The sequence below is a fragment of the Anomaloglossus baeobatrachus genome, chromosome 4 (genome assembly GCF_048569485.1).
Source record: "Anomaloglossus baeobatrachus isolate aAnoBae1 chromosome 4, aAnoBae1.hap1, whole genome shotgun sequence".
In the NCBI taxonomy this organism is placed as follows: Eukaryota; Metazoa; Chordata; class Amphibia; order Anura; family Aromobatidae; genus Anomaloglossus; species Anomaloglossus baeobatrachus.
Window position 1 is genome coordinate 54,441,843 of NC_134356.1, and position 19,347 is coordinate 54,461,189.

At 47.1% G+C, this 19,347-nt stretch overlaps 1 protein-coding gene across 1 annotated transcript in view; it reads left to right on the forward strand.

The window, feature by feature from the left end:
* The window catches only part of ANXA6 (annexin A6), a 108,279-nt gene extending 95,629 nt beyond the window's left edge, over positions 1-12,650 (forward strand). Inside the window, exons 21-26 of the mRNA XM_075344340.1 lie at positions 3,628-3,645; positions 3,815-3,908; positions 6,910-7,005; positions 8,748-8,806; positions 10,304-10,426; positions 12,251-12,650. Coding sequence (XP_075200455.1) covers positions 3,628-3,645; positions 3,815-3,908; positions 6,910-7,005; positions 8,748-8,806; positions 10,304-10,426; positions 12,251-12,310 — 450 coding nt within the window. The 3' untranslated portion in view covers positions 12,311-12,650. The remainder of the gene's footprint in view (positions 1-3,627; positions 3,646-3,814; positions 3,909-6,909; positions 7,006-8,747; positions 8,807-10,303; positions 10,427-12,250) is intronic.
* Positions 12,651-19,347: the final 6,697 nt, after the last annotated feature.

Consider the following 19,347-nt stretch of genomic DNA (forward strand, 5'->3'; position numbering starts at 1 on the left):
GAAGTCTGGCGCATGCCCAGTGGCAGTATCGCGGGACTGAGCACAGTTCAAATTGCGCGCTCCGGTGATCGTATTGCGCAGGCGCGAGATTATGGGCGGGTACTTGAATGACGCTGCTGATGCCAATGTCACTGGGGGCCGGCGAACAGCGGCAGGAGGGGGGAATAACTGACGCAATACAGCCCGCCCCCGTGTACATAAAACATCATTAGCATACCAAAAGGTAAGATTTTATAAAGTGTTTATTTAGGTCTGAAAGGGGTCCAGTAGGAAGATGAACCTTTCTAGAATGCAGCCCAAGAGCTGCAGGAGGGGATTCTTTTAGTTTAATAGCGAAATTTGAGGTGACAGGTTCCCTTTAAAGCTAAAGAGCAGTGGTGGTCGGTCTCCTTTTGGGTAGGTCATCAATTTCTGATCTGTCTGGGTCCGACCCCTGGACCCCCATCAATCAGCTGTTCCAAGTGCCGCCGGTGGCAGCAGGTGACCAAAAATGCTCAGTTCTGGAGCTGCTCTGTCTTCTAATAGCGGCCGGGTACTGCACATCCGCCTCCTATTGATTTGAATAGGAGGCGGATGTGCAGTACCCAGCCGCGGCCACTATCCGAAGACGGGGCTGCCCTGGAACTGAGCATTTCCTGCCGCTGCCGGAACGGAGGACAGCTGATCAGCAGGGGTGCAGGATATCGGACCCCGGCCGATCAGAAATTGATGACCTATCCTAAGGATAGACCTCAATGTAAAAGTAGTTGATCACCTCTTTAATATGTGAACATATTCTTAGAAAGAGCTTGTAAGCCATGTATATGTTCAGTCACTGTTGCACCGACTGTAGGAGTGGTTGATACTAGATAATAAACGAAAAGCAGAAAAATAAATCCCTCCATTCTTGAGAATGGATAGAACATTTTCCGATGGCACAGCATTCATTGCTGGTGGTGAAACGTTACCATAGAGGTCAGGGCTGGCAGCAGACAAAAGACCTAGTTAGGAAAATCAAGCTAAGACAGAAATGTAGATGGCAGGAACCAACAGACGCCAAAGCAGATAGTGACTAAAAGGACCTCATTGCTCAGGTGGAGGTTGGTCCTTCGTGGCTTGGTGCCAGGGACACTGTGGTGTTGCTTGGAGTAAGGGGAATTTACAGGTATTGGCTCATCAGGAACTCAGGAGCCAACGCACACAGGGAGACGTGCAGGATTTAGGATGTTAATGGCATCTGGTAAAAGAGCGACGATTTCTTACAATTGGCACCAATTATACGATACACAACCTGTAGAGTGGAGCCCCAAGCCGGTGGTCTTTCTATATTCTGTCCTAGGGTCTGATGAGCCTCATGAACAAGGGTGAAATTCATTAAAAGAATTAATTTAACACAATTGTACACATCTTTTAATCTTCTTTCAAAACTTTCCAAGTTGCAAGGGAAAGTCCAACATAACCTTTGTTTTTTTTTGTTTTCTTTTGCTTAAGTCTCTTCTCAAAAATAAACTAGTGGTTTCCTTCTAGGTAAATATTTAGTAACCATAGCTCGGAAGGAGACTGTGATTTTTTTTTTTTTAATTTTTCCTTTTATCTTAACATTTGATTTCCTTTGATCTCTGCATTTGGTCATTTAATCTACATCCTCGACATCAGAAGAACGCCACTTTCACTTTGACGTTTTGATGCTCGGTAGATAAGGAGCAAAGCTAAAGAAACCTCAGGGTGACCACAAACCCCTCTGTTCCCTGCTACTTGAGTACACTATGCCATACCAGATTTTTCACTGAGACGCACTCCGATTATAATAATTTAAGGTTATATTAATTAATTAATTAAAGAGGATTACAATTTACATCCCTATCTTAGGCCCAGGAGCTCATCCTATATCATAATTATATACATATATTCCCAGTAAGAGAACTATATTCTCTCTGCCATTAGTCACCACTAGGGGGAGCTTACTGCATTTAGATTTTGCAGCCTCTAATGACCTCAATAATAACTCTGTATGCAGTGAGCTCTTGAGCTACCCCTACTGGTCAAAGAATAGATCATTTTATTTTTTTAATGGAGTTGTCCACTACTCAGATTACCCCCTTCTCAATCACCATGTTTGTCCCCGTTAAAATAACACTTATGCTCACTTCTGATGCTGACGCGGTTCCAGCGGTGCTGGCGCGGACGCGGTTCCAGCAGTGCTGGCGCGGACGCGGTTCCAGCAGTGCTGGCGCGGACGCGGTTCCAGCAGTGCTGGCGCGGACGCGGTTCCAGCAGTGCTGGCGCGGACGCGGTTCCAGCAGTGCTGGCGCGGACGCGGTTCCAGCAGTGCTGGCGCGGACGCGGTTCCAGCAGTGCTGGCGCGGACACTGTTCCAGCAGTGCTGGCGCGGACACGGTTCCAGCAGTGCTGGTGCGGACACGGTTCCAGCGGTGCTGGTGCTATTCCAGCGATGCTGGTGCTGTTCCAACGGTGTCGGCACTTATTCTCCTGGGGCTCAAGTGAGTTTGTCACATGGGCCCTGCGCTCAATAAGGCCCGGCCTCCCTCTCCGACCTTTTGGACTTATCAAACATCAGTAGGAAGTGGGTGGCCAGCCGCAGCCCTGACTACTTCTTGATGTTTGGAAGGGCCAGTGAAGCCGACGCTTATGTCACGCAAGCCCTGCGCCCAATAATGTCACGTGAGCCCCGGGAGAGCGAATGTCAACGGCACCAGTTCCAGCATTGTTGTTAATTCGCTCTCCCAGGGCTCATGTGAGGTCATTATTTCAACAGGGGGAAACATGGTGCTTGAGAAGGGTTGTCAAAGTAGTGGACAACCCCTTTAAAGGGTTATCCCCATGTTCATAAACAGATATTGTCTGATAGTGCTTATTAACACAAGCAGTTTTGTAGGTTACTGCCTATTAAAATTTTGAGCCATTCATAAGATATTAATACTTTTGTTTACAACTTGTAGCCTTGGAGACAGACCACCACATGTAGACAGCATAACATGCGCAGTGCTTACAATCTCTTTTCTACTGAGCTTGTAAGCGCTGTTTTGAACTTAACCTGCGCCACTGAAGTGCATTGTTATCTTCTAATCCTGGACAGCTTCTGTGCAGTGCTTACAAGCTCTTTTCTATTGAGCTTGTAAGCTCTGTTTTGAAGTTGGCGTCCATCGCTGAAGTGTGTTGTTACTTCCTAATTATGGACAGCTTCTGTGCAGTGCTTACAAACTCTTTTCTATTGCACTTGTAAGCACTTTTTTTTATAGTTGACCAGCATCGCTGAAGTGCATTGTTACCTTCTAATCCTGGACAGCTTTTGTGCAGTGCTTACAAGATAGTTAACAACAGTGGTTGATTTCCTAGGCAATGAGTTATTAATCCCCCCAAAAAAAAGTATTTATATCTCCAGAATGGCTGCAAATTTTAACAAGGGGTAAATTGCAAAAATGATTGTTTTTACAAGGACTATCCGGCAATATCCATTTATAAAGATGATAATAACTCTTTAACCATTGGCAGAAAATACATTTTTGTCATTTATCAGGACAGGAGCAATGTCAGGATTATTCCTCCTTCATTTCTTCTTGATGTTGGAGCCTTTTCTGACTCTGACATCTCTTAATTATTCCCTATTTCTCTTTTTTCTTGTCTTAGGTTATTGCTTCAGTCCTGGTGAGTGATTTTATAAATGTCCGTTAAGTGTCGTCATTGTCCCGATAATCGCGTCAGTCGCCCACAATCTGCAGAATGTCGGGGGAGGGGTGCCTGTTTTAACATCCATTAATAGACGGCACTATTTTTCCAATTTGTAAACTTAACATGTCTTGGTCCCATCTTTCAGGAAGTCTCCGACTCTGGATCCGATGACTCCACTTCTCTAGAGACGCGTTTTATGACCATCTTGTGCACGCGTAGCTACCCGCATCTCAGGAGAGGTGAGCGTCGGACCGTCGCTTTACATGGGGATGCGGTATAATGGCTGAAGTAGTCATTGGTTCTCCAGAATATACCACTATAAGATGATACCAGTGAGCGGGACTGTGACACTTTTTCACTAGTTTGCTTAAAGGGGTTGTCCATCAATAAGACCACTCCTTAAATGCTGTGCTGAGAATAAAAAGAGCAGGTACTCCCCTCCTGCACCGCTCCATTGATGTCAGTGCTCGGTCTTCTGAGCTGCTCTTTATTCACCCTCCCCAGGTCCAGGACTGCGTCTCGAACAATGCTTTTGATGCCTGTTATTGTCTGCAGTGCTGACGTCATTTCAACAACACTGCAGACAGTCAGTGAGCTCAGCGGCTCTGCCCACAATGACAGCACGGCTCCATCATTACCTGCAGGCATCAAAAGCAGTGGCCGAGACTCAGCACTGGACCTGAGGAAGGTGACTAAAGCACAGGTTTTGTTTTTTTTTAAGAATAAACTGCAGCCAGTGGAGAGGATTTTTGTAAAACTGGAGGACCCCTACTACAATATGAGCACCCAACATCTTTTTCAGTCGGATTCTGCCTGAAAAAGTCCTGCAAAAAGTGAACATGATGCACAGCAATGTAAAAACTACATTGCTGTGCACATGTTCAGTCTTTTGTTACTTCTTTAAACCACGTAAAGTGAACCTGTCAGGTCCCCTATGCACCCAGGACCACCAGCAGTTCTGGGTGCATATTGCTAATCCCGGCCTAACTGTTCCTGTATCTAGTAGTATAGATAAAGATCTTTAGAAAAAGTATTTCTAAACATCCTTTATGATATGCTAATGAGGCCAGGGACTAGTCACAAGGGTGTTAGTTCTTGCGCTCATTCCACCCTCTTGGCATGTTAGCACATCCACAGGGCCGTGCTAACATGCTATTCAATACCAGGTGACGTGGGTACATGTGTCCCTTGTCACTGCATCAGATGCCGGGCTGTGTGCATGATCAGAAGTCACTGCACTTCCAGGCATGCGCACTATAAAGCCGGGTGTACATGTCCCGGCTTCAGAGAGGTCTAGTGCGCATGACTGGAAGTGCAGTGACTTCTGATTATACGCACTGCCCGGCGTCTGATGCAGTGACAATGGTGACACGTCCACGCGTCACCGCTGATCATGCTGAGCAATGGGCATTGAATAGCATGTTAGCACGCCTCTGTGAGCATGCTAAGAGGGCGGAATGAGCGCAGGAACTAACGCCCTTGTGACTAGTCCCTGGCCTCATTAGCATATCATAAAGGATCTTTAGAAATACTTCTTCTAAATATCTCTTTATCTATGCTACTAGATACAGGGAGGGTTAGGCAGGGATTAGCAATATGCATCTGTGGCACCCTGGACAAGCCAGGATGTCACAGGTACTACAACAACACACCCCACACCCCGGTTAGGCACACCAGTCACACACACACAAATCCTTGTTGCCTCCCTCCAGGGGCTGATGTCCACACCAGGTGGGGTGGAGCCAGGCGGTTGGCTCCACCCACCGAGGAGTTCACAGTCCTGGAGGCGGGAAAGGACGAGAGTTGAGTGAGGGAGAGTGAAGTGGAAGGAGGGAAGTGGTAGTGGAGGAGCACGCTGACCGTGTCTACGTGGCCCGGGCACATACAGCAAGGTTGGCAGACGGTGGTGACCGTCTGCAGGAGAGGCCGATTGACGCACAACCGTAAGGACCGGGGACGGGCGGTGGCCCGCCGGTACCGGACCGGGGAGCGAAGAGAAGCCAGCACCATTCGGCAGGGCCTACGGACCCCGACCAGGCTTGGAGTCGCCATTAAACCGGTCAAATCCGTCAGCGACGGGAACCTCCGGGGTTTCCCAGCAGCAAAGACCCGACTGAAAGCAACCACTCAACCATGAAGGGAAATACAGCTACCGCCACAGCTAGAGTTCCCAGGGCCCGAGCCTGCGGGCATAAAGGGGCTCCTCTGGCAAACACACCGCTGGGGAGCGGGTTACCGGTGGGAAGCCATCGGAGCCGACAACACCAACACAGGTGCAGGGAGAGACAGTCACCGCCAACCTACCGGGAGTGACCATCGCAGCCGGCTGCGGGACCCGTCCATCCAGCCGTTTGTTTTACCGGAGACTCCATCTACATCATTGGCTGAGTGAGTACCATCGTGCCGTCTGGCGCCGCGCTGCCCCCGCGACCCTGCACTTCGCCAAACCCCGCTATCCACCCTACAGTCACCATCATCGGGCCCGGGACCACCAAATCCCCCTACCCACAGAGGGGAGAGAAAACATCTCGGCTGCTCCCTGTCATCGCTCCCGGGATCCCCGTCCAGAGCAGCGGTGGTGTCCCAACCTCACCACAACCGTGGGTGGCGTCACGGACAACATCCCCAAACCAAAACCATCCCCTTTTCACTCACGGGCGAGGAGTGCCGCTCGAGGCCCCGGATCCAGCCCACCGCTCGAGCCACCGAGCAGCAGCAGTGCCGGACCCGAGCGTTAGTGAGCGCAGCGCCCTCCCCGCCCGCGACACATCCAGAACTGCTCGTGTTTCTGGGTCCATATTGCACCAGACAGGTTCACTTTAAGGACTCAGAAACTGTGAAGTTGCACGCTAACTCTTCCACTAGGAAGTTGATGGCTATTATAGTGGAAAATATAGAGATCACACGCCAAGTGTGGAGCTACAGCCAAAAAATGGCAGCTCTTCTTCAGGACGACACAGGTTGTGTTTTGCTAGAAAAATTTTGGCGGTTCTGCATCCAGAAAGAGGATGTTGTGTGCACATATCCCTAATAAGAAATTGGCTACAAAGTCCTCTCCTTTATGTTTTGCTGGACTTCTCGGGATGATTGTGTCACAGGTTATCTCACCGCAGGACTCTGGTCCTCCGATCCTGCATAGCGGTGGCCATTTTTGTTTGTATACTAATTACTATAATCTATGCCTTCTGAGGCCATGTTGACTCCCGTATGTTACATAGTGACTCGTTTTCTTCTTTCCAGTATTCCAGGAGTTTATTAAGCAGTCGAACCATGATGTAGAACATACGATTAAAAAAGAAATGTCCGGAGATGTGAAGGACGCTTTCGTGGCCATCGGTGAGTAGAGAGTCCCTCTCTTGACGTTCGTTTCTGATCGTTCTGTCCACCCGATTGTATAAAAACACATGAATCTATAATCAGAAGCTGTAACCTATCCTGGTCATGTTTTGCTCAATATTCTCCTCTGTTTTGCACAAGGAGGCTTAACCCAAGCAGGGAAGAAAAAAATGCTGGCAATGCACCGCTGGTGTGAACAGATACGGTCAATAAATCTATGGCTTTAAGGGAAAGGTTCACCTTTTGGGAGTAATTTTTTATTTTTCTTACTTAAAGAGGTTGTCCACTACTAGGACAACCCCTTCTGATTCCACACTTCCCCCAGATAAAATAATAAAGCCTATACTCCGCTCCGCGGCCGACGCTTTCCACCTGTGCTGTGGCTTGCGTTCCCAAGGCTCACATGACGTCACGCGAGCCTCTCGTCCAATCAGCGCCAGCTTCCTTCAACCACTGTCTATTGCTGTCTGCAGAATGAGTTAACTGAGAATCTATCAGTGATCTTATTCTGGTGATCCACTAAGAGGTCATAACTATTAGGTCTTTTTCAGAGCTCCTCTCAGTTGACTTGTGACCACTAGTTATGAGCAAGGACTACCATGCTTAGGTGCTTGGTACTCGAAACGAGCAGGTTGTATGCTCGGACGGGTTCGACTTGAGTACCTAGTATAATGGAAGTGTCACGGGGTTCTTCTTTGATGTCACATAATCAACAGAGCGAGTGATGAGTGAAAAATCCAAAGAATATTTATTCCAAGCAAAATCAGACGATCCATAAAATAATCCACCACACAGAGGGTAAAATAGTCCAGTAATGACATAAATATCCCGGGGATGAGTCACAATCCTACAGCAATCCTTTTCCAGGCAAATAGGGGTTTCTCAACGGCTCTCTGGGGTGCTGGCTATAGCTGCAGCTTCTCCCCCCCACCCCTAGAGGATCAATCTTCTTCCTTGTCTCCTGAAGTTCTCTAACTGAAAAATCTCCCAGGTAAGCAGAGAGTTTAGGTGGATCCCAGGCCCCCCTCCCCCTCTCTTAGGAACAAAAACCCGGCAGGGGGTGATTAAGCCTGCAAACAGGACAATGTACACACAAGGAATACATAGAATGGACAGAGCAGCACACCTAAAATACGAACCTACACAAAATGATACACAACCCCCCATGTTCCACCATCACAGGAACTCAATGGGAAACTTGAGCATTTTTCCAGAAAAATTCTCGAGTTTCCCATTGAATTCCATTATACTTGTTTTTTTTTTTTTTTTTTTTTTAAATGTTTGCCCCATTATTCTCCTTTGTAGTGATTGCATAGAACTACTGGAGGAAGTGAGGAGGCAGGGGAGCAGTGTGCTCCTGATCAATGAATATTGGAATAACGCTCAAAATTCAATAATACCGTACATCTCATTATTCAAATATGTCCTGGTTTCAGCGCCTCTATTCCTGCCGGTCCACTTGAGCAATGGCCTTGACACAGGGTACAGCTTCCTCCCCCCCCCCCACTGTATTTGGATAACATCCATGAAGGGGGCTGGCTGACATGCTCAATAGCTAAGTCACCTATAGAAGTGAGTCCAGCAGCCCCCTTGATCACCTGCCGATACACACAGATGACAAAGCGCATTCCTGAATGAAGACCAAGGGGACAGTGGAGCTGCAGTGTTGGATATGGGGCAAGTGTTTATTTATGTGCCTTTTATTCTTTTATTTTATTTTTCTTTTCATTCTTCCCTTTCAGTTCGTAGTGTGAAGAATAAATCAGCCTTCTTCGCAGAATGTCTCTACAAAGCAATGAAGGTAAGACATGCTTCTACCGATTTGTGCTGCATATGGTGTGATACGCTGTGCTCCAAAACTGGAACATGGCTCAATATATAGAACCTTTGTCTCCGACCTCCGGAGTTCTAGGTGTTCTATATAGACAACTCTCATCATGGTCAGACTGGGAATCTTAGCTGCATATGATTTGGAAGTTCACAGGTTCAAGAAAACATCTGTATGCCCTTACCCAGAGGGTACACACAAGCCCGTATGCTCGAACCCAGAGGGTGCCCACCAGTCTGTAGGCTCGTACCCAGAGGGTGCCCACCAGTCTGTAGGCTCGTACCCAGAGGGTGCCCCCTAGTCCGTAGGCTTTTACACAGAGGGTGCACCCCAGTCCGTAGGCTCTAACCCAGAGGGTGCACCCCAGTCCATAGGCTCTAACCCAGAGGGTGCACCCCAGTCCGTAGGCTCTAACCCAAAGGGTGCCAACCAGTCCGTAGGCTCTTACCCAGAGGGTGCACCCTAGTCCGTAGGCTCTTACCCAGAGGGTGCACCCTAGTCCGTAGGCTCTTACCCAGAGGGTGCACCCCAGTCCGTAGGCTCTTACCCAGAGGGTGCACCCCAGTCCGTAGGCTCTTACCCAGAGGGTGCACCCCAGTCCGTAGGCTCTTACCCAGAGGGTGCACCCCAGTCCGTAGGCTCTTACCCAGAGGGTGCACCCCAGTCCGTAGGCTCTTACCCAGAGGGTGCACCCCAGTCCGTAGGCTCTTACCCAGAGGGTGCACCCCAGTCCGTAGGCTCTTACCCAGAGGGTGCATCCCAGTCCGTAGGCTTTTACCCAGAGGGTGCACCCCAGTCCGTAGGCTCTTACCCAGAGGGTGCACCCCAGTCCGTAGGCTCTTACCCAGAGGGTGCACCCCAGTCCGTAGGCTCTTACCCATAGGGTGCACCCCAGTCCGTAGGCTCTTACCCATAGGGTGCACCCCAGTCCGTAGGCTCTTACCCAGAAGGTGCACCCCAGTCCGTAGGCTCTTACCCAGAAGGTGCACCCCAGTCTGTAGGCTCTTACCTAGAAGGTGCACGCCAGTCCATATGCTCTTACCCAGAGGATGCACACCAGTCCGTAGGCTCTTACCCAGAGGGTGCACACCATCCCATAGATCCTTAGTCAGAGGATGCACCCCAGTCTATAGGCTCTTACCCATAGGGTGCACCCCAGTCTGTAGGCTCTTACCCAGAGGGTGCACCCCAGTCTGTAGGCTCTTACCCAGAGGGTGCACACCAGTCCATATGCTCTTACACAGAGGATGCACACCAGTCCATATGCTCTTACACAGAGGATGCACGCCAGTCCATATGCTCTTACGCAGAGGGTGCACGCCAGTCCATATGCTCTTACGCAGAGGGTGCACATCAGTCCGTAAGCTCCTACCCAGAGGGTGCACACCGGCCTGTAGCCTCTTACCCAGAGGGTGCACCCCAGTCTTAACTTTGGGTCATTAGAGTAATATGCACATTTTGTTTCTTCAGGGAGCTGGAACAGATGAACGGACCTTGACCCGGATCCTGATATCCAGGAGTGAAATTGACTTGTTCAACATTCGCAAAGAATTCAAAGAAGAATATGAGAAATCTTTGCACCACTGCCTGGAGGTAAGAAAGCCGATAAATAGGTGTTGGTTCAACCCTTCCTATAAGGGATCACAATGGGGAAACTTTGCATTTTATATACCAGTTTTAAACCGATTTGTGTGCCTAGCATATTGAGTTGCTGTGAGCAGGAGTAGAGGACTTGTTCTTAAGCTGTGTTTTTTTTTGTCCCCCCCAAGTAAAAAAAACATAGAATTTTACACTACTAGCAAAGTGAATGAGGCTTATGAAATCTCATGCACACACTGATTTTTTTTTTTTTTTCCTTCCATATTTGAACCATCAAAGCGTTTTTCCAATTCTGCAGCATGTCCATTCTTTTTCAGCATTTTTGGAGCGATTTTCACCCATGTAAATGACTGACGAGAAATCTAAAAGCCACATATTTTCATGTGCACACCGATTTATGCTGCATAAAACCTGCTGCAAATGCTTATAATGTGCACGTACCCACGATCCGGACACGTTGCGTCCTGCACACAGCGTGTCTTCTGTAGGGTGATGAGTGTTGTCCGCAGCTGCCCGTGTTCACCATCCGGATTCTGGGTGCTGTGGACTTTCTCTCTGTTCTCCCTGTGGACAGCACTTGCGTCTCCGCAGCAATAAATTGATACGCTGTGCTTGGGAAACTGCACCGTGTGTCCATTTTCACTGCAGGAAAAACAAGCACAGTGGGCAGAAGATTTCTAGAAATCCCATTCATTGTGCAAGTGCTGTACAACGCAGAATTTTGGACACTGCGTCCAAAACACTGTGAACCCTGATCGTAGGCACAGAGCCGAAAAGTTGTAGGCAGTGTAAGTTGCATTTTCAGACAAGTGCCAGGAAAAGTTAACATTTTATACATGGGCACCATTAGGGAACGTGCCCACGATCAGGACCTGCTGCGTCCTGGATGCAGCAGGTCCTGACCTGTGGGGCCATAAGTCTCCTCCGCAAGAAATCACAGCTGCTAGTGCCCATGATCAGGCTTCTGAGCGCTGCGGTCTCTCGCTGTGTTCTCCCTACGGAGAATGCTTGCAACTCCGCAGCAAACAATTGACATGCTGCTGCTCGGGAAGCCGCACCGCAGATCAGTTTTTGCTGCGGGCTGTACATGCACAGTGGACATGGGATTTCTAGAAATCCCATCCACTGTGCTTGTACTGTACAACGCAGCGTTTTGGATGCAGCTGAAACACGCTGCATCCAAAACCCTGCAAACACTGATTGTGGGCATGCAGCCATAGTTGCAACTGTTGTGACCTCAGTTTCTTTCGAAATCTCATGGAAACTGATTAAGGCAGTGTGATGCAGTTTACCATTCAGTAAAAATATCAAAGAATTTTTTATTTTCCCATAGGTCGGTTTTCCTTCGATGTAGGAGTTGTTGTCGAATTGTGTTAGAAATAACAATTGCTCATGATGACTATATGTCATAACGGGGTTAATGAAGTCAAATGGAACCTTATTTGTCCCCAAATGCTATTTACCTAAAGATATAGGGTTAATCTGAAGGTAAATTGAGTTACAATGCTGCTTGGCCGCCTTACTACCAGGAGAAAATGACCGTAACTCATTTTCTCCCAGGAGATTTAATTCTTTAAAACTGCAGTCACCACTAGAGGGAGCTCACTGTCTTATGTTTATGTTTATTGAACTCGATAATGTAAAAGCATGCAGTGAGCTCCCCCCAGTGGTGACCACAGGAAGGTAAACCTGCATGTTTATGTAGCATATGCATTAAACGAAAAAATGACATGATGATTAAACATGGATTTTGCAATTTGATGCAAAACAGAATGAGAAATCAAATGTTTCATGATGTAAATATTCATTATCTTGTAGAGTGAAACATCCGGTGACTACCGTAAGGCCCTGCTGGCCATCTGCGCAGGAGACGACTAAACCAGGAACCCAGACCTTATCTCCGTCCATCTGTGAGCTCACGTTCTAGGTGTCTTTGTGGTAGATGCATCGAGAACCCGAAGAACAACTGTGAATAGACGATTTCACCAAGCAACAGAAATTGCACCAAAGAAATACAATGCATGGGATTCAGGAGGGCCAGTTTAGGTTGGGGTGATAGATATGGGATCACCAAATTGTAATACAAAGGCCTTATGTGCCAGATACTGCTGTGTATGTGACACTTGAAAATGATTTCTTACAAAACCAAAGCCAATTCTAGGTCCCTCATTATATAGGAGGATCCAGCCAAGTGGAAATAAAGAGTCTTGATACACAAGTGCCTTTCACTGTCTCTTGCTTGTGCTGCTCTGACAAATATGAAGAAAACCATTTATGACGTTGTCAGATTCAGGGATAGAAAGCCATTGCTATGTTCACCCCTGTAGTTAAATTTAGATTCTTTTCCTTTGGGGATGAGAGGGTTAATGTCAGTATTCCTTGCCAAAAAGCATTCTCATTAACATCTCAACTGTTTCTGGTTTGGACCACTCCCAGTCTCTTTATATACCCTCTGCTCCCAGTAGAAGGTGATGGTTATTCACTCTCATTTGGATGCTTGGCCTGGAGGTGGAAGGAGCTGATGGAGTCCTCTCTGCAAGTTGCTGTGTAGTCTGCAGTCTTGGTCCTGACTGCAGCAGTCTGTTGATGTGTTTCCCCCTGTTTGTTTTCCTTCCGTGGTGTGTTGTTTTAGTTCTGCAGTGGGGCTAGCGTCTCTTACCTGTCCAGAAGAATTCAAGCAAAGGAAGAAAGGCAGCATCTCACCATGAGGTTTTTAAGCTTTATGCAAAGCACGTGAATTACAGCATTTGGGGGAGAGGGGATTGTGGACGACGGCCGTTTCGCGCTTTAACAAGCACTTGTTACAGCGCGAAACGGCTGTCGTCCACTTGCCGCTCCCCTCTTCCCCACATGCTGTAATTCACATGCTTTGAATAAGGCTGAAAAACCTCATGGTGAGATGCTGCCTTTCTTCCTTTGCTTGGATTCTTCAGAACAGTGACTGCGCTGCAGACTGAGCACCATCTGGAGTTGCTAATCTAATCCATTGACGGCTATACACCAGGTCTGTAAGTATGGCTCCACGCCACAGCCTTTGCGCTGCAGTGCCCGATTTTTTTTTTCTTCCTTTTTTGTTCTCTTACCTGTCCACTCACTAGCCAAGACTATTGCAGGGTCACCCAGGACTTCAGGTTCCTACTTGACAACAGGAAGCTGTATAGGGACTGGCTAGGAGTACAGGCTACAGTTGCAGGTGACTGGAGGAGGTGTGCATCTTCCCTCTCACTAGTGCTAGGGACCACCATTGTTAACGTGTACCCCTTGTGTTGTGTGTTGCTTCGTGCGCCATATATCCATGTCACTAGTGTGACAGACGTGACCTAATTCTCACAAGGATCCACCAATGATAAACTAATCCTCAGCAATCAGATGTAATCTGTAGGGAAATCCAGTAGGAAGTGTTTGGTTTTCCTGCAGCGCCACCACAGGGGAAATGAAGCATTACACAATTAGAAAATAAATCAGTTGTCTGTGTGATAAAAGGACATGTCAGGTTCTCCACAAAGTGACACTCTTGGTATCAGTTGACAAATTGTGATGCACACCCACCACAGGCTGTGACTATGTTTCTAGGCTGGAAACGCGTCTGTCATTTCTACTTCACATCAATGAGGTTGTAAAATACTGGTAGGTCTGAGCAAATAGAATTGCTGGACCTTGGGTCTGTGTCCAATTCAGAAGTCCGAAAGGCCGCCGGAATGGGGCAGTGATAAATGCGGGTGCCTCTTATGATTACTAAGCCTCCACTACCTCATGAGGCTTAAGGCCTAGAAATATCATGACTTTTAGGATTCCTAGTAATCAAGAGGCACCAAGATGCCAGCTTTTGAGGACCAGTGGAGGACGTTTCTACTGACAAGGTCCTGTCACAGGACAGTCATGTGATTTCTGGCCATAGAAAGTCACATCGTTTGGCTGCGCAAACTGCTCCCTGACTTTACATTGTTCCTGCTGTCAGTATTCATTGGTATAGGTAGCTTTCCTGCTGGATTCATCTTTCTCCCTTTTGAACCCAGCAGAAGCTCACCTTCCACCCAGCTGCTGATCATCAGTATTCCCTTGGTGCTTAAATACCTTTTCCTTCCTTGGACTGGTGCTGGTGATATTATTCAATTAGTTCAAGCCACCTGCTTACAACCAAGGCGTGAATTAACTGAATAATATCACCAGCCAAGGAAGGAAGGGGTATTTAAGCAGCAAGATAATGCTGATGATCAGCAACTGGGTGGAAGGTGAGCTCCTGCTGGGTCCAAAAGGGGGAGAGATTAATCCAGCAGGAAAGCTACCTATACCAATGAATACTGAACGCAGGAACAATAGAAAGTCAGGGAGTATTCTGCACAGCCAGACGCTGTGACCTTCTATGGCCAGAAACCACATGACTATCACCCGTGACAGCAGGGCCGGCTCCAGGTTTTTGTAGGCCCTGGGTGAAAGAGTCTCAGTGGGCCCCATCCACACATAGACATGCACAGATACATACACATACACATACAAGCATACGTACACATATATATTTAAAGAGAAATTCACAAAAACACACATAAACAGACATAAATCTCGACACAGTCATATACACTGATAAACATACATTAGCGATATTTCTAATATTGGGAAGCCGGCAACAGTCTCATTCACCGCTTGTGTCCATCCAGCTCCTCCTGGGCATTTGTCGGTGTCACGCTGATTGGTGGCAGTCACTAACGGACATGGCTGCATATTGAGCACACTGACACTGATGTACAGTCAGGGCCAGAAATATTTGGACAGTGACACAAGTTTTGTTATTTTAGCTGTTTACAAAAACATGTTCAGAAATACAATTATATATATATAATATGGGCTGAAAAGTGCACACTCCCAGCTGCAATATGAGAGTTTTCACATCCAAATCGGAGAAAGGGTTTAGGAATCATAGCTCTGTAATGCCAAAAGTAATTGGACAAGGGACTCTAAGGGCTGCAATTAACTCTGAAGGCGTCTCCCTCGTTAACCTGTAATCAATGAAGTAGTTAAAAGGTCTGGGGTTGATTACAGGTGTGTGGTTTTGCATTTGGAAGCTGTTGCTGTGACCAGACAACATGCGGTCTAAGGAACTCTCAATTGAGGTGAAGCAGAACATCCTGAGGCTGAAAAAAAAGAAAAAATCCATCAGAGAGATAGCAGACATGCTTGGAGTAGCAAAATCAACAGTCGGGTACATTCTGAGAAAAAAGGAATTGACTGGTGAGCTTGGGAACTCAAAAAGGCCTGGGCGTCCACGGATGACAACAGTGGTGGATGATCGCCGCATACTTTCTTTGGTGAAGAAGAACCTGTTCACAACATCAACTGAAGTCCAGAACACTCTCAGTGAAGTAGGTGTATCTGTCTCTAAGTCAACAGTAAAGAGAAGACTCCATGAAAGTAAATACAAAGGGTTCACATCTAGATGCAAACCATTCATCAATTCCAAAAATAGACAGGCCAGAGTTAAATTTGCTGAAAAACACCTCATGAAGCCAGCTCAGTTCTGGAAAAGTATTCTATGGACAGATGAGACAAAGATCAACCTGTACCAGAAAGATGGGAAGAAAAAAGTTTGGAGAAGAAAGGGAACGGCACATGATCCAAGGCACACCACATCCTCTGTAAAACATGGTGGAGGCAACGTGATGGCATGGGCATGCATGGCTTTCAATGGCACTGGGTCACTTGTGTTTATTGATGACATAACAGCAGACAAGAGTAGCTGGATGAATTCTGAAGTGTACCGGGATATACTTTCAGCCCAGATTCCGCCAAATGCTGCAAAGTTGATCGGACGGCACTTCATAGTACAGATGGACAATGACCCCAAGCATACAGCCAAAGCTACCCAGGAGTTCATGAGTGCAAAAAAAGTGGAACATTCTGCAATGGCCAAGTCAATCACCAGATCTTAACCCAATTAAGCATGCATTTCACTTGCTCAAATCCAGACTTAAGACGGAAAGACCCACAAACAAGCAAGACCTGAAGGCTGCGGCTGTAAAGGCCTGGCAAAGCATTAAGAAGGAGGAAACCCAGCGTTTGGTGATGTCCACGGGTTCCAGACTTAAGGCAGTGATTGCCTCCAAAGGATTCGCAACAAAATATTGAAAATAAAAATATTTTGTTTGGGTTTGGTTTATTTGTCCAATTACTTTTGACCTCCTAAAATGTGGAGTGTTTGTAAAGAAATGTGTACAATTCCTACAATTTCTATCAGATATTTTTGTTCAAACCTTCAAATTAAACGTTACAATCTGCACTTGAATTCTGTTGTAGAGGTTTCATTTCAAATCCAATGTGGTGGCATGCAGAGCCCAACTCGTGAAAATTGTGTCACTGTCCAAATATTTCTGGACCTAACTGTATATACATCACAAGAGAGGCTGTGGACATACACATTACTGGAGGGAATACATATTACTGAGGAAATGGGTATACAGAAATGGAGGGTACACAGCTCCAGAAGGGACAGTGGCTCTGGGGTGGGAGGACAAAAATCTCTGATGTGGTGGGGGACATACAGCTCTGGGGGGTATACAGCCCCATGGTGGAGGGGACTTGCAACTCTGGGGTTATAGTAGTATGCAGCCCCCATATTCCTCCATATAGTGTTATGAAGCCCCCATAGTCCTCCATCTAGTAATATGTAGCCCCCATATGGCACTATGCAGCCCCCATATGGCACTATGCAGCTCCCATATGGCACTATGCAACCCACATATAACATTAAGCAGTCCCCATATAGCACAATGCAGACCTGTATAGCATTAGGCACCCTCATGTAGTATACAGCTCCCATATAGCATGGTACAGACCCAAATAATATTAGGCACCTTCATGTAGTATATAGCCCCCATGGTCATCTGGCCACAGTGACTAGTACATACTCACTTCTCCACGTTCCCCCACTGCTCTGGTCTCCTCGGTGCGTCCACTGCTGTCGCTCTGACCTCTCAGCAGGCGCACAGTGATGACGTCACCGCGCTCCGCTGCAGAGCTGTCAGAGCGCCGACAGTCACAGCGGGGAGAATGATGAGAGGAAGCGCGCTGCTTTGTCTCTCATCATTGCAACTGCGATGCCGATGCAATTGAAAGCGCGGTCCTCGGAGGGGGGAGGCTGGAGACAGCGTGGGCATTGGGCCCCCTGAGTAGCAGTACACCACTCCTGCCACCACGAGTAGGACCCCCCCGGCAGCCCAGGGCCCCAGCATTTGATTAAGTTTGCCAGGTGCTGACGCCGGCCCTGCGTGACAGGTCCTGATTCCACAAAATACGGACGTTGATGCCGGACCACGGTTCTGCAAATGTTTTTGCTCATCTCTGAATTATAAAGGGGCTCCTTGTAGCCATTCCTTCCTTTACTTCTTTAGTAAGAGAAGAAAGGAGCTTCTCTGGAGGACCTGGCACATCCATACATGGCACAAACAGCTAATTGATTTTCAATTAGAAATATGTAATGCTTCATTTTTCCTCTGGGGGTGCTGTAGGGATACTGAACACTTATTGCCAGGTTCCTACTCGGATTTCAGATGATTACTATGCGTTATAGCGAGAGGACACTAGGTTTAGCCTATGTTTTGAGGGAAACTTTAAGAACCACAAGATGTGAAGAACATTTAGCCCAAAAGTAGAGCTCTTAAAGAATTCACATGAACTTTGAATCTGGAACTAAAGGTTACTAGTGTGTATTGTTAGGAAAATTGGAAGCTGGGGAAATGTAGTTTTACATCACACCCACACAAATTATCAGAGAAACCATGTAATGGAGGTCCACCTGCTATGGGCCACCACCGACAGGATGAGATGAGGCCTTTAAAGAGTTTCCATATATATGAAAAATTTATCTATACTGTGTGTGTGATAACTAGTGATGAGCGAGTACTAAAATGCTCGGGAGCTCGAGGCTCGGGCCGAGCATCCCAAGATACTCGTGTACTCGGCCCGAGCACCGAGCCCAATGTTATCCTATGGGAGACCCGAGTATTATTCTGAAATGACCCCGGCAGCATGTAGAAACCATAAAACTGTAAATTTAAAAAAAAAACGTGCGTGTGTGTGTAAGCGTGCATATATATATACACGCGGAGTGGAGTGCGGGAGGGGCCGTAGCCGAGCGGGGAAGTGTCGGGCTAAAGGCACGGTCATGCTGTGAGGGCCGGCCAATCACTGCAATTCCACAAGTAACAGGGCTGTGGCATTGCAGTGGTCTGCCAGCCAATCCCTGCATAAGGGCTGGCTCTAAAAAGAGCGCCAACATGCAGGAATGAAGACCACGAGTATCGCGAAATTACTCGGTCCCCGCCGAGTAGCCCGAGTACAGTGATACTCGTGCGAGTACCGAGTAGTAACAAGCATACTCGCTCATCACTAGTGATAACATATATATTGTGTGTATATTTAGATATATAGATTTAAGAAAAAATTTACATATTTGTGTGTATTATCTAAATTCTCACTCATTCTTTAAAAGTTACTGGAAAAGGAAGATGGGAATTTTTTTTAAAGAAATTAGTTAGAACTTTTTGACAGCTTTTTGCCTAGAGGTCATCACTCACTTGTCACTTGTCAATGGTGATAACTTATGGCTTCACTAACAATTTTTGACAGAGGTCACGGAGTCACATTCAGTACTATCTCTGAGCACAGGATTATCACGTCTCCGTTCTTGCCACAGGGAAATTCACCCATAGGCAAACCTCCAAACAAGTATAGTGAAATATTGGAAATCGCAGCCAAAAACATGTTGAAATCCAAAAAATATGCAAAATATAAATAAACTAGAGAACAGAAGGTGTCACAAGTAAACCTTGTCGTGGCAGAGAGAGGAGATGCTCGGAATGTGACGCCAAAGAGGAAAGACCAGGGACAAGGTAAGGGGGGGGGGCCCTAGCAATAGTGAGATG